The sequence below is a fragment of the Somniosus microcephalus genome, unplaced genomic scaffold, assembly GCF_052327205.1.
Source record: "Somniosus microcephalus isolate GS21.2 unplaced genomic scaffold, FLI_Smic_1.0 unresolved_chr1, whole genome shotgun sequence".
NCBI classification, from domain to species: Eukaryota; Metazoa; Chordata; class Chondrichthyes; order Squaliformes; family Somniosidae; genus Somniosus; species Somniosus microcephalus.
The window spans coordinates 105,485,513-105,501,156 of record NW_028225179.1 but is presented as its reverse complement, the minus strand read 5'-3'; the positions used below and the strand labels follow the sequence as shown (position 1 = coordinate 105,501,156).

Here is a 15,644-nt window from a genome sequence, read left to right as displayed (position 1 = left end):
GGAAGTGGACAAATATTTGGGGAAAAAGAAACCCCGGCACAATATAGGAAAAGGGTAGAGGAGTGGGACTGAGTGGATTGTTCTTGCACTGCCACCATGGGCCAAATAGACCGCTTCTGTTATGTGAAATTCAGTGGGGGTGATTATAACTCTGGGTGATGGTGTGAAATGGGTGATGTTGAATTAGCCGCCCATTATAAACCCCGCTCGATTTTCCTTTCTATTGAAGTCAATGGGACTGAATATCAGATGAGGCATTTTACAGGTCAGAGGCTGGGTATTCTGCGACGAGTATCTCACCTCCTGACACCCCAAAGCCTTTCCACCATCTACAAGGCATAAGTAAGGAGTGTGATGGAATACTCTCCACTTGCCTGGATGAGTGCAGCTCCAACAACACTCAAGAAGCTCGACACCATTCAGGACAAAGCAGACCGCATGATTGGCACCCTATCCATCACCTTAAACATTCGCTCCCTCCACCACCGGTGCACCGTGGCTGCAGTGTGTACCATCTACAAGATGCACTGCAGCAACTCGCCAAGGCTTCATCGGCAGCACCTCCCAAACCCGCGACCTCTTCCACCTAGAAGGACAAGGGCAGCAGGCGCATGGGAACATCACCACCTCCAAGTTCCCCTCCAAGTCAGACACCATCCTGACTTGGAGGGGAATAAAGCATTCCCCATGTAAATATAATAAGAATTTTTCAGTATTAATTATTTTATTGTAACATTTCTAGTTGAAAATAAAGTCAGCGGTTACTGGATTACAGATCACCATATGGTTGAATGCCGTTCTTCCACTAACAATACAATGATACAACAGCAGCACCTTGTATTTATGCAGCACCTTTAATGTAGTAAAGCATCCCAAGGTGCTCCACAGGAGCGTCATCAAACAAAATCCGGCACCGAGCCACATAAGGAGATATTAGGACAGGAAAGTGGTTGGTTTTAAGGAGCACCATAAAAGAGGCGAGAGAGGTGGAGAGGTTTAGGGAAGGAGTTCCGGAGTTTAGGGCCGAGGCAGCGGAAGAAAAGAAAAGAAAGACTTGCATTTATATAGCGCCTTTCACGACCACCAGACGTCTCAAAGCGCTTTACAGCCAATGAAGTACTTTTGGAGTGTGGTCACTGTTGTAATGTGGGAAGGCACGGCCGCCAATGGTGGAGCGATTAAAATCGGGAACGCGCAAAGAGACCCGAATTGGAGGAGCGCAGCTATCTCGGAGGGTTTTAGGGCTGGCGGAGTTTACAGAGATAGGGGGAGATTTGAAAACAAGAATGAGAATTTTAAAATTGAGGCGTTGCCCGCCACTGTAGGTCAGCGAGCACAGGGGGTGATGGGCGAGCGGGACTTGGTGTGAGTTAGGACATGGGCAGCCCAGTTTTGGATGAACTCAAGTTTATGGAGGGTGGAAGATCGGAGGGTGTCCAGGAGAGTTTGGGAATAGTCAAATTTTCAGGACGGGAGAAGACGACATGAAATATAAACAGGCATCTTTGCGATGCAGGACCGTGAGGTGGGGGAAGATGTAGAGATCAGTGCCGTGGTAGATTTGTGCCGAGCTAAATTATATCCTGGTTTGGTTTGGGTCTTCCTTGTCTGAGTGAACGTTCCCCGTTGGGAGGCAATGGGCGATGTATTTCACTGTTGTTTCATTTCTCACCTTTCATTTTATTCTCCCAGAGAAAAAGCATTGAACGCGCTGCTGACTTTTTGCACAAGGAGTTGCCGAATATGAAGCAGCCTCACACTATTGCCATCACCGCCTATGCCCTTGCTTTCGTGGGAGCAGACACTGGCAAAGTACTAGAAGCTGACAGAATGCTGAAAGCAATTGCATCTTACAACAGAGGTACGCTTTCTAAAACCGGTGATTTTCTAATGGAGGGCATTGATGAAGAAAGATTTCCTCAGTGTTTCCTGCAAGGGTTCAGTTTTTGGTCTGCCATACTTGTTAAACCTGTTTCAACCCTTGTTACAAATTGACAATGTAACTGGAATGAATTAGTATCAGGATGACAATTATGTGAATGTAGAGAATGCAGGCCCTCTGAATCATGGAATAGAATCATGGAATAGAATCATAGAATGGTTACAGTGCAGAAGGAGGCCATTCGGCCCGTCGAGACGTGCCGGCTCTCTGCAAAAGCACTTCAGCTAGTCCCACTCCCCCGCCCTTTCTCCAGAGCCCTACAATGTTTTTTCCTTCAGGTATTTATCTAATACCCTTTTGAAAGACACGATTGAATCTGCCTCCACCACCCTCTCAGGCAGTGCATTGCAGATCATAACCACTCGCTGCGTAAAAATGTTTTTCTTCATGTCGCCTTTGGTACTTTTGCCAATCACCTTAAACCTGTGTCCTCTGGTTCTCGACCCTTGCGCCAATGGGAACAGTTTCTCTCTATCTATTCTGTCCGGACCCCTCATAATTTTGAACACCTCTATCAAATCTCCTCTCAAAGTTCTCTGCTCTAAGGAGAGCAACCCCAGCTTCTCCAGTCTATCCACATAACTGAAATCCCTCATCCCTGGAACCATTCTTGTAAATCTTTTCTGCACCCTCTCTAAAGCCTTCACATCCTTCCTAAAGTGCGTTCTAATTCTCTAGGTATAGTCCGATTTACCACTGCAAATTTGGTCTCAATCGTTAAAACGTCATAAAGAATGATTTGAAAGAAAGAAAGACTTACTTGTATTTCTACATCGCCTTTCGCAACCTCAGGACGTCCCAAAGCACTTTACAGCCAATGATGTACTTTTGAAGTGTAGTCATTGTTGTACTGTAGGAAACGTGGCAGCATTTTAGAACATAATTGTTTATTTTTTATCGCCTTCCATTAAAAAAGTGTAAACTTGTGTGTGTGTTGTAAGAATTAAATTCACAAGTGTCAGTATAAAACTCTCCCAACTACTTTGAACTTTCTCAGATTTGACTCTGGCCCTTTCACACTGAACTTGAGCTAAGGGTCAGCTATGATATTGATTAAAGGGTCATCTGTTACACATTTCCATCATGATTGTTGCAGGAAGTCTTTGCATTACAGCACTCCTGGGGAACAGTTTCAAGTGAATCTAAAACTTATCCAAAACATTTTATTCCAAATTCCCACTTTGTATGAAAACAGAAGGACCCATGACTTGTAGAAATAGCTGGAGACTTCAAAGAGTGGAACAAGTAGGGAAAGATCATCATAACATAAGACGTAGGAGCAGGAGGAGGTCATTTGGCCCCTCGAGCCTGCTCCGCCATTCAATAAGATCATGGCTGATCTGATCTTGGCCTCAACTCCACTTCCCTGCCCGCTCCCAATAACCCTTGACTCAGTTACCTATCAAAAATCTGTCTATCTCCACCTTAAATATATTCAATGACCCAGCCTCCACAGCACTCTGGGGAAGAGAATTCCAAAGATTCACGGCCCTCTGAGAGAAGAAATTCCTCCTCATTTCCGATTTAAGCGGGTGCCCCCTTATTCTGAAATTATGCCCCCTAGTTCTAGATTTCCCCATGAGGGGAAACATCCTCTCTGCGTCGACCCTATCAAGCCCCTTCAGAATCTTATATATGTTTCAATAAGACCACCTCTCATTCTTCTAAACTCCAATGAATATAGGCCCAACCTGATCAACCTTTCTTCATAAGACAACCCCTTCATCTCCGGAATCAAACTCGTGAACCTTCTCTGAACTGCCTCCAGTGCAAGTATATCCTTCCTTAAATAAGCAGAACAAAACTGTATGCAGTACTCCAGGTGTACAGGTCACCAACGCCCTGTACAGTTCTAACTACTTTTATACTCCATTTCCTTTGCAATAAAGGCTAACATTCCATTTGCCTCCCTAATTACTTGCTGTAAGACAACTGACACCTGCAAAAGGAGAACACTGGAACTCTACTGGGGAAACTATGGTCTGTTTGGCAAATGTGAAAGTAAACACTCACATCTCTATATGGTTAAATAAAAGTCCAACTGAATTAAGTTCTTCCTTAAAACCGTAGCGCACGATGTTCGTTACTGGAAAGCCGATGAAACCTGGTTGTACAGTGAAGAACAATACCCAGATGAGGTTCCACAGGCTTCAGCTTTAACCGTTGAAACCACCTCGTATGCCTTACTGCAGGCGCTGTTGAGAAAAGACATCGACTACGCAACGCCTATTGTGAAATGGCTAACGGAGCAACAAAACTACGGTGGGGGATTTCGCTCCACCCAGGTACCTGCTTTGCTTTCCTCTAACACTACTCTTATGTTCATTAATAAATAGACATTCTTATTATGAACACAGCTAGCTTTTGCTGGACACTTTTATTGAGCACATGTGGACTAGGTACAGTATCTGTAGAGGCTTCCATCTTGACTGCTGCCTTGTGGGTAGCCTAGTGCCTCATGTGTAATGTAGTCTTAATATACATACAGCTGGGTAGTGTAGTCTTATACATACAGCTCTACACAGCTCTACGGCTCCACCTAGTGTCCACTATAGAATGACATGTTATTGATCATTACATCCCCCTTTCTTTGAGGTTTAACAAAATCAATATCAATCAACTTTCAAGAAAACAATAAAGATAATATCAGTAACACTTTTGTTAGTGCTCTATAAACATAAACATTTTCAAAAACAGTCAACACATTTTCAAAGCTTTACATTGTACTCAAAGATTAAGTCTATCAGGCTTTTTTACTTCACGTGTGGATCTTCTCAACATGGGTAAGTCTGATGTGTCTTCATGAGATTGTTCTGGCAGTGAATGACAAGATGCAGTTGCGGCATTGTCATCAATCTGGTCTTGAATAGTCTCTTGTGTTTTTAGGAGGGAACGGCGGTTCCTCCTGAGAATCTGTCCTTCCTCAGTTCTAACAGTGCATGACCTTGGTCCTACTTCCTCAAGAACTGTAGCTTTCCTGTTCCATGCATCTGGATCCTCAATCCTGACAACATCATCCCTTGTCAATGGTTTTAGAGTTTTGGATGACTTGTCATAGTATGATTTCTGTTTCAGCTTTAACAGTTGAAGTCTCTGTCTCAGTTCCTCACTTTGCTGTTCTTTTGCACAGCAGGGTAGCGTGGTGCGCAACTTGCGACCCATTAGTAGTTCAGCAGGTGAAGAACCACAGTCTAAAGGTGAGGCTCGGTAGCTCAGCAGGGCGAGATAAGGATCAGACTTGCTTTCTGTCGCTTTCTTCAGTAGCTGCTTGAGAACTTGAACACCTTTCTCTGCCTTACCATTTGACTGAGCATACAAAGGACTGGATGTGATGTGCTGAAAGTCATAATGTGCTGCAAACTGTTGCCACTCCTTACAGTTGAAACACGGACCATTGTCGCTAACGGCAATCCTGGGAATTCCATGTCTGGCGAAGATGGATTTCACATGCATTATGACACTGCTTGCTGTGGTGCTTGAGAGCAGCGCCATCTCAGGATAGTTAGAATAGTAGTCAATCACTATTAGATAGTCTTTACCATTTAAATGAAAAAGATCCATACCAACCTTTTGCCATGCTGCTGTTGGTATGTCAGCAACTATCATTGGTTCCTTTGCTTGTTTGTTTTGGTGTTTCTGACATGTCTCACATTTGCCTATCATGTTCTCAATGTCCTTATTTATGCCAGGCCAATAAACAGTGTCTCTTGCCCCCCTTTTGCATTTTTCAATTCCGAGGTGTCCCTCATGAATCCTTTTGAGCATGTCTTGACGTAGAGCCTGTGGGCCTGCAACCGTAAGCAGCAACGCTATCTTCCTTGCATCTGGCTTCGTACCGAATCCGATGGCTGCAATGTAGAGTTTGAATTGTTGTTTAAGAGTCTGCCAATTGTAGTCGATGTTTCCTGTGAGTTTCAAACGCTCTGGTGGCTTCAAATTCTCCATGTCGCTTTTCACAATTTTCAGCAGATCTTCACCATCCTGGTACCATCTTATGTTCATTAATAAATAGACATTCTTATTATGAACACAGCTAGCTTTTGCTAGACACTTTTATTGAGCACATGTGAACTAGGTACAGCATCTGTAGAGGCTTCCATCTTGACTGCTGCCTTGTGGGTAGCCTAGTGCCTCATGGGTAATGTAGTCTTAATATACATACAGCTGGGTAGTGTAGTCTTATACATACAGCTATATACAGCTCTACACAGCTCTACGGCTCCACCTAGTGTCCACTATAGAATGACATGTTATTGATCATTACAACTATCTTAGCTTATCATTGCTGATATTCAGTTGAATGACGGGTATATGGGTTGTGGTCAGTGTTTGAGATCAAGAAGTATTATACGTACCCGCCAGCGGAAGATACACATTGGCGAAGATTCCAAATCTGGCCTTTTGCCCATCCCCGATTTCCTTCACTTCACCATTGGCGGCCATGTCTTCAGCTGCCTAGGCCCTAAGCTCTGGAATTCCCTCCCTAAATCACTCCACCCCTCCAGCTCTCTCTCCTCCTTTAAGGCGCTCCATAAAATCTACTTCTTTGACCAAGTCACCTGTCCGAATATCTCCTTATGTGGCTCGGTGTAAAATTTTGTCTGATAATTGCTCCTGTGAAGCGCCTTAGGATGCTTTACTATGTTAAAGACGCTATATAAATGCATGTTTTTTTGTTATTGATTGTCATCTTGCCATCTGGGTGTAACAGTGGTGTTGTGTTATAGAAACCGCCCGCTTCTCCTGTCCATTTGGGTGGTCGATTGGGTAATGTCAGTTTTGTATCTGTGTGGGAAATTGAATATCCACTCTTAAATGGACGTGACCATTTTGTATGCTCTACATTATCCAAGCCTTGCAATTATTATCCCTGGAAATGTAAACATTTACAAGCAGAAAGTAATGGATTTTGAAGCGTAGCCCAGGTCCAAACAGACTGACGAGTTTCACCAGTCAACTATTTGTAACATCTGGAATATTTCCACACATCTAATTTCAATTGCATTTCTTTGAAGGACACAGTAATTGCCTTGGAGGCTCTCTCGAGATACCACACCGCCTTCCTCGAGAGAGAGGAGGAAGTAAATATGCAAATTCAATTCAATGTTTTCGGAAAGGGCACTGGGACCACGGTTCACCTGCGCAGACGCAATGCTCTGACACAGAAAGAACTGAAGGTAAGGTCGCGATCAGGAACAGCACATCCCAGTTTGATTGCCGGCTCCTCTCTCGCTCACTCTCCACCCGCTCCCCACCTGCCTTCTCCACTGGCCAAGTTGGTAATCAATGGACTCCACATTTTACCCAGTATGGGGTGGAGCTTGACTCTGAGCGATGGTGTACAACAACCGGCAGCCAGTCAGCAGTCTGGTTTACATCTCCACCCGATTTTAATTCGCATTGAAGTAGTTTGATAGATTAAATAAGGAGACATTGTTTCCACTGGCAGGAGGGTTGGGAACCAGAGAATACAGATTTAAGGTATAAAATAAAAACAGAAAATGCTGGAGACACTCAGCAGGTCAGGTGATTGGCAAGGTGATTGGCAAAAGAATCAGAGGGGAGATGAGGAAAAAAAATCTACATAGCAAGTTGTTGTGATCTGGAATGCACGGCGTGAAAGGGTGGCAGAAGCAGATTCATTGGTAACTTTCAAAAGGGAATTGGATAAATACTTGAAGGGGAAAAAATTGCAGGACTACGGGGAATGAGCAGGGAAGTGGGACTAATTGTTTGGCTCATACAAAGAGCCAGCGCAGGTACGATGGGCCGAATGGCCTCCTTCTGTGATGTATGATTCTATGATTCTAAGTCTGACTTTAAAATTAAAAGAAAAAATAGACCTACCAGCTCCCGTACTGCACATAGATTCCTTTCTTAATCGCTTTGGTTAATGATCAGACCAATTCTCTACATTCATCACACATGGAAGAACTTGTGCAGAGAAAGGAAGAGCCTATTGATCGAATATAACGTACCTTCCACTCTCCTAGTTTCCTCTCAGAAGCAAGATTCGAATTGAGCTGTCGGGTCAAGGAAATGGGACGCTGACTGTGAGTATTTTTAACGATTACTAAAATTATTACCTCAAGGAATGCTTCAGTTTTCAGTTTTAAAGCTGCATTTAGTATTTTTTAGTGAATGAAACTGTTGTAAGTGCTAAAATATGTTAAATCCAGCTCCGTGTCTGCGCCTATAGACCAGTGAACCAGAAAATCTCTGAAAGGTGTTCTCTTCTGATGATTTTGCAGGCCCATCTATTGTTCCTTCTATTTCTAACTGATTGTTAACCGTGGGTGGAATATATTTGGAGCATTGTGTTACAGACCATTTAGGGTAAAGTTCTTTTGAATGTTCCTAAGGGTCTCAGGGTATTGATGAGACTCGTGACTGCAGGCAGGCCCCCAGCCCTAGTCCCTAAGGGATTACGGTGAACCACATACATAGGACTGGAGTCAGACTGGGGCAGGTTGCCCTCACTGAAGGGCACTCATGGACGAACTGGGTTTCTTTTGCAACAATCCAACAGGTGCCATAATCCAGTTCTAGCGATACTCCACAAGTCAATAGATATATCGATTTGAATTTTGATAGAGTAAATAAGGAGAAACTGTTTCCACTGGCGGGGGGTCGGTAACCAGAGGGCACAGATTTACATTAATTGGCAAAAGAACCAGAGGTTTTTTATTACGCAGTGAGTTGCTGTGATCTGGAATGTGCTGCCTGAAAGGGTGGAAGCAAATTCAATAGTAACTTTCAAAAGGGAATTGGATAAATATTTGAATGGGAGTAAATTAGCAGAGCTATGGGGAAAAGCAGAGTGAGTGGGACTGAATGGATAGTTCAACGAAGAGCCAGAAAGGGTACAATGGACCAATTGGCCTCTTTCCTGTGCAGTGTCATTCTATGATTTTATGAACTAGTCATGGTCCGATTGTGAACTTTTGACCTCTGGGTTGCTCGGCCAATAGTACAATCACTGGGCTACCATACATTTTTTTTTGATTCGCTTACGGGATCTGGGCATCGCTGGCAAGGCCGGCATTTATTGCCCACCCCTAGTTGGCCTTGAGAAGGTGGTGATGAGCCGCCTTCCTGAACCGCTGCAGTCCGTGTGGTGAAGGTGCTCCCATAGTGCTGTTAGGGAGGGAGTTCCAGGATTTTGGCCCAGCGACGATGAAGGAACGGCGATATACTTACTTCTAAATCAGGCGCATCAAGTCACCAAACAAGCACATGTACACCTCGCTTTGAACCTGCAAGAGCCAGGGTTTGGGGCAGAAAATTTTAAATAGTTTACTTTTTGTATCCAAGCACATCGGCTGTGGGACATCTAAAGAGGTTGAAGGTTCTGTTTCCACAGAAAGTTGGATTTCACATTAAAAAGAAAAAAGAGAGACTTCCATTTCTACAGCGCCTTTCACCACCTCAGAACATCCCAAAGCGTTTCACAACCAATGAAGTACTTTATTGAAGTGTAGTCACTGTTGTAATGTAGGAAACGCAGCAGCCAATTTGCACACAGCAAGATCCCACAAACAGCAATGTGATAATGACCACATCATCTGTTTTAGTGATGTTGGTTGAGTGATAACTATTGGCCGGTACACCGGGGAGAACTCCTCAGGTCTTCTTCGAAATAGTGCTGTGGGATCTTTTCTGTCCACCTGAAAGGGCAGATGTGACCTCGATTTAATGTCTCATCCGAAAGACGGCACCTCCGACAGTGTAGTGCTGCCTCAGTACTGCACGGGCGTGTCAGCCTAGATTTTCCCACTTCTTCGCTAACGTCTTATCCATACAAACCATGCCGACACTCCAAGAGCAGTACTGAGGGGGTGCTGCACTGTCGGAGGGGCATTAATGAGGGAGTGCTGCACTGTCAGAGGTGCAGTACTGAGGGAGTGTTGCACTGTCGGAGGAGCAGTACTGAGGGAGTGCTGCGCTGTCGGAGGGGCAGTACTGAGGGAGTGCTGCACTGTGGGGGGGGCAGTACTGAGGGAGTGCTGCACTGTCAGGGTGCAGTACTGAGGGAGCACTGCACTGTTGGAGGGGCCATACCGAGGGAGTGCTGCACTGTCAGAGGGGCAGTACTGAGGGAGTGCATCACTGTCGGAAGAGCAGTACTGAGGGAGAGCTGCACTGTCGGAGGAGCAGTACTGAGGGAGTGCTGCATTGTCAAAGGGGCAGTACTGAGGGAGCACTGCAGTGTCGGAGGGGCAGTACTGAGGGAGCGCTGCACTGTCAGGGGGCAGTACTGAGGGATTGCTGCACTGTCGGAAGTGCTGTCTTTCAGATGGGAATTCCCGCGATGTATTGTGAGATCAGATACTCCTGCCAACAGCAGCCTTCCATCTCCCCCGGTGCAGACAGGAGGGAGGTAGATCTCCGCCAAGAGCAAGGCTGATCAGGGCCACCCCTGGACATTAGGGTGTGTATGGAGCACATAGGTCAGGTGGATGTAAAAGATCCCACGGTCACTATTTGAAGAAGAGCAGGGGAGTTCTCCCTGGTGCCCCGGCCAATAGTAATCCCTCAACCAACATCACTGAAAACAGATGATCTGGTCATTTATCACATCACATTTTGTGGGATCTTGCTGTGTATTAATTGGCTGCCATGTTTCCGAGATTACAACAGTGAGTACACTTTAAAAAGTACTTCATTGGCTGTAAAGCGCTGTCGGACGTCCTGAGGTGGAGAAAGATGCTGGAGAAATGCAAATCTTTCTGTTTCACTTCCTGGCTTCAGTTTGGTGTCAACAATCCCCTTAAAGCTGTTAGTTTTTATCATCACATTTCACCTGACGCTATTTCGTGAATGAACTGAAAGTGTTTGTAATGCAGATACGGAGCCCTTTGAGTTTGAATTACTATTGATATCCCGCTACTGATATACAATGACACCAGACTACATGTTCCGCACCGTGCTGTGACTTTAAGAGTTAGCCTTTAACAGGAACATGTTTCTGAAACTTCCAGTTACGCAAAATGTACCATGTAATGGAGGAGCCCTCGAGTACCTGTAACAAAGTTCACCTCTCCGTCACAGTCAAAGGCAAAGTGGAGTTTAAACGTAAGTATGTGTCCACTGCAGAATGTGTATGGGGCCAGTGAGCCCAGAGTGACCTGAATGTAGGCACAAGGTCCATGTGTACCTTTGGGTCACACCAAGCTCACGGTTAAATGTAGCAAATGCCCAGGTTTTTTATTGTTATCTATCATTAATAAGGAACTTCTAGATTTAAAGGGAAAGGGGTGATGCTGACATTTAAATCCTTTCTGTAGAAAGAACACGGAGAACCTTATTAAAGGTGCAAGGTTACACAGGCCCGCACATGGGATTGCCCCATAAACCCTCAACATTGCTCAGATCCAACATTACCCCATGGTTCGGGGGCAGGAGGCAAACTGTTGTTCTGTGCCCATCGATGGCCCACCTTATGTTTCTTTTCTTTTTTTTATTCGTTCATGGGATGTGGGCATCGCTGGCAAGGCCAGCATTTATTGCCCATCCCTAGTTGCCCTTGAGAAGGTGGTGGTGAGCCGCCCTCTTGAACCGCTGCAGTCCGTGTGGTGAAGGTGCTCCCACAGTGCTGTTAGGGAGGGAGTTCCAGGATTTTGACCCAGCAACGATGAAGGAACGGCAGATATATTTCTAAGTCAGGATGGTATGTGACTTGGAGGGGAACTTGGAGGTGGTGGTGTTCCCATGCGCCTGCTGCCCTTGTCCTTCTAGGTGGAAGAGGTCGCGGGTTTGGGAGGTGCTGCCGAAGAAGCCTTGGTGAGTTGCTGCAGTGCATCTTGTAGATGGTACACACTGCAGCCACGGTGCGCCGGCGGTGGAGGGAGTGAATGTTTAAGGTGGTGGATGGGGTGCCAATCAAGCGGGCTGCTTTGTCCTGGATGGTGTCAAGCTCCTTGAGTGTTGGAGCTGCACTCATCCAGGCAAGTGGAGAGTATTCTGTTAAGTATGTGTATTGTATTGAACAATTAACACAAAGACTTAAATGTATAACTCAAACAGGTCTTTACTGGTTGGAGGTAGGGACTATACGTAGGTCTTTACTTCATGCCCACAGGCGGGAACTGAGGGGAGATCAGTACCCACAGTACTATTTATACCCCTATGGCCAGGAGTGGTACTGCGTATCACTATGCCCAACAAGTAGTGCAGTCCTGTCCATAGGTTCAAAGTAGCACACATATTACATACACAACATTCCTCCCTTCCTAGCTTTACAGTCATCTCCCCATTTAACATAACGTAATAACATATATACATATATAACTTCAGGTTTACATAACAGAATAACATAGATACATAGATAACTTCATGTCAAAACAGATCACAGATTCAATCTCTACGAACAGTTGCAACATACTCTTAGTGGGAACAGTTTACAGGTTCAGTCTCTGTGGGAACAGTTCGTAAATTCAGTCTCTGATCTTAATTCGTTCCAGACAGCATCTTTTCGTAGTGTTCGGCCGGAGGTAGTAGAAGTAACAATATTTTAAACAATTATTATTTTCGGCCTCTTCTTTTTCTTTTCTGCCTTTTTACAACTCTTGTCGTTCCCATCTTCTCGGCGGACAGCTGTAATGCTACCAACTCTCTATGTTCTTTAGACCTTAAGTGCTTCCTCCGGATTTCAGCACTTTGGGAGTTTCCATCACAATTTGGGCATACCACATCCTCGTAGTATTCACTATCACTCAACAGGTCGAGAGGCCCTTCTACTTCTTCCTTACCCAACTGGACGCTATCCGACTGCTGTTCCTTCTCTATCTCTCTTACTTCCCGTAGTAGAGCCACCTTCTTCCGATGTTCCGTAGACTTTTGGTGCTCCTCCATGATTTCTGCACTTTGGGGGTCGAAGTTACAAGCTGGGCAGGACAGGACATCGTAATATTCGGAGTCGTCCGACAGGTCATGGTAATATTCGGTGTCGTCCTGAGCTAGGCCAGCGAGAGGGTCGTCTATTTCCTCCATACCCAGCTGGACGTTAGCCAGCTCTTGTTCCAAATCCAGACATCTTTCCTGAAGAGACTTCTTCATGTGTACCTCTGCATCCAGCTTTTTCTGGGCTTTCAGCAAGTCGTTTACTAGTGACCTCATTTGTGATTTTAATACTTCAACTTCCTTTGGAGATTGATTGCTCGGACTATGCAGTCCCTCTACCGGAGCAGCTGTTTCAGCAGTCTGTTGTTCTACATTGACGTGAGTCAGCGTACTTTTGGCATCCAATGGCTGCTCTGTTGCAGTCGTTTCAGTCTGTGTTGTCACATCAGCCATCTCAATGACTTTTGAGAGCTCCGAACCCTTTTCCTTTGAAGATCGCAGCTCGTGTTCAAGTTTTTCCCATTTCAGAGTCTTGTCCCTCAGCATATGAAGGAGTTGGCTGACCGTTAACTCTTCTGACACCAGATTATGGCACGCACCTTCAGAACCTGAATCAGCTTTGATTCGTTCGGCCTCCTCGCGTAGATGGTTGGTGTGCTCCTGCTCCATTTTCTCCATCAGTTGCTTCTGTTGCCTTTCCAGATTCTCCCACTCTGTAACAAAGAACTTTTTTATTTCATTCATCTCTTGCTCAAAACGGCGAATCATTTGTTCTAATTGCTGTTGTAGTTTGAAATGGAGTTGAGTTCGAGCCCAGTGTCCCTCAAAAATGTGCATATCAGTAGACTTGACAGACTCAGAATTCACTGTTAAACTATGTTGTTGTTGCTCAGTGGAATTCTGTGCTGAAACTTTGTCTTTTGCACATGGGTTGGTCTTACCATCATCAGTTCTAGAGTCTGGGCTGATTATCTGCACCGAGTTCTCACTCTTTATGGCTTTTAGCGAATGCCAGTCTATATTTATGTTTCTAAACCACTCCCGGCCTAGTAGTGGTGGACCTCCCTCCGGTAGCACATATAAGTCCATTATTTGACTTCCTTCGCCCTTGTTGGCCACTGCAACCTTTATTGTCCCGATGGGGTACACTCTCTGCCCCGTGTAGGTTGTCAATATAATCTCCGTATCCTGTAGGGGAATATGTTGGAATAACCTTCTGTAATCTTTCTCATTCATGACCGACAATGCCGATCCAGTGTCCAATTCCATTTTTACTTGGACTCCTTCTATCTGAAGAGTAACCCAAATTGTCTGGAGGTCTGCACCCTTACCAACGTTGAGTACCCTTAAGCTAGCCAGTTCAATACTGCTTGCGTCTGAATCGGACTCCTGTTCGGCCACCTTGTGTACCTTTGCGTATTTCCCTTGCGGTGACTTCTTGTTGCTGGTCTTCTTCCCTGACCTGCATACTCTAGCTATATGTCCAAGCCTACCACAAGTTCTACATTCTTGGTTTTTAAACCAACACTGGTTCTGATCATGCGTTGTCTTTCCACAACGATAACATTTGCCAGAACTCACACCCAATTTGTGTGCACTGAGCTCCGGTGACCGTAGCTGCATTACTGCCGTGCCTCTCACTGCGGCTTCGTGTGCTGCTGCCATAGTGACCGCCTTCTCAAGCGTCAGCTCATTCTCCTCGAGCAGTCGCTTTTGTGTATCCTGTTTAAATAACCCACACACAAATTTGTCTCGTAGTGCATCTGTCAGTCCCGTTCGAAACTGGCAATATTTCGCTAATTTACGCAATTCCAGCAAATATTCAGCATTGCTTTCATGCTGTAGCTGCCTTCTGTCGTAAAATTTAAATCGTTCCGCTAGCATCAGCGGCGTGGGGTTTAGATGATCTTTCAGGACAGTAACAATCTCATCGAACGTCTTATCCGCCGGTTCATCTGGTGATAACAGGTGTTTCAATTGCCCGTATGTCTTCGCACCCATTAAATTTAATAATGTTAGAGCTTTATCTTGGTCACGAATTTTATTGGCCTTACAATAATTTTTTACTCTTTCAACATATATGGCCCAACCTTCGAGGTCACTATCAAAGGTGCTAATATTCCCGTGTTTAGGCATTGTAGATTTGCAATTTCTCAGATTTTATTTTGTTTACTTGTTATCAAAGATGGCGGCTTCCCGCTCTTGCCGTCGTCCTCCGCCCACAAAATGGCGGTTTTCCCACGCTTGGCGGTCTTCACCCGTCCCCCGACGCCGTCTCCCTTCAGCCCCCGAGTGCGGCCCTTATCTTTGGTCCCGATCGCTGGCCCGCGCTGCGCCTCGCACTTGAAGCGGCTCCCGGCCTCTGGCTCACCCGCTCGCGCGGCTCTTGCTCGCTCCCTCCCGGGCTCTGGCTTACCCGCTCGCGCGTTTCACCGCGGCTCTTATCAGGGATTGCGATCGCCCTTATCTTCTCCAACTTCCCCAGCCCTGTCTTTGCAGCCAACACTGCACGGCTTACCCCACCACCTAGGTTGAACAAGGAAACTGCAGAAAGACTTCTGTCAGTCGCTGGAAGCTGTCAGGATGTTTGCTGCACTCCAGTGCTCAGTCGCTGATGGAGGCTTCAGAGTCCTAAAGCCTGTCGCTTCTAGTGGGGTGGTGATGTTTGAAACCTCTCTTCAACTGCCGCAGGGTAAGAACCTGACTCGTCGCCAGTGTTAAGTATGTGTATTGTATTGAACAATTAACACAAAGACTTAAACATATAACTCAAACAGGTCTTTACTGGTTGGAGGTAGGGACTATACGTAGGTCTTTACTTCATGCCCACAGGCGGGAACTGAGGGGAGATCAGTACCCA

At 45.5% G+C, this 15,644-nt stretch overlaps 1 protein-coding gene across 2 annotated transcripts in view; it reads left to right on the top strand.

Annotated features, from left to right (window-relative positions):
- The window catches only part of LOC147095683 (complement C4-like), a 623,807-nt gene that overhangs the window by 196,009 nt on the left and 412,154 nt on the right, over nt 1-15,644 (top strand). For both annotated transcript variants that reach the window (XM_085974724.1, XM_085974723.1), the window contains exons 28-32: nt 1,693-1,861; nt 4,013-4,227; nt 6,958-7,119; nt 7,936-7,995; nt 10,924-11,017. In XM_085974724.1, the coding sequence (XP_085830850.1) occupies nt 1,693-1,861; nt 4,013-4,227; nt 6,958-7,119; nt 7,936-7,995; nt 10,924-11,017 (700 nt within the window). The remainder of the gene's footprint in view (nt 1-1,692; nt 1,862-4,012; nt 4,228-6,957; nt 7,120-7,935; nt 7,996-10,923; nt 11,018-15,644) is intronic.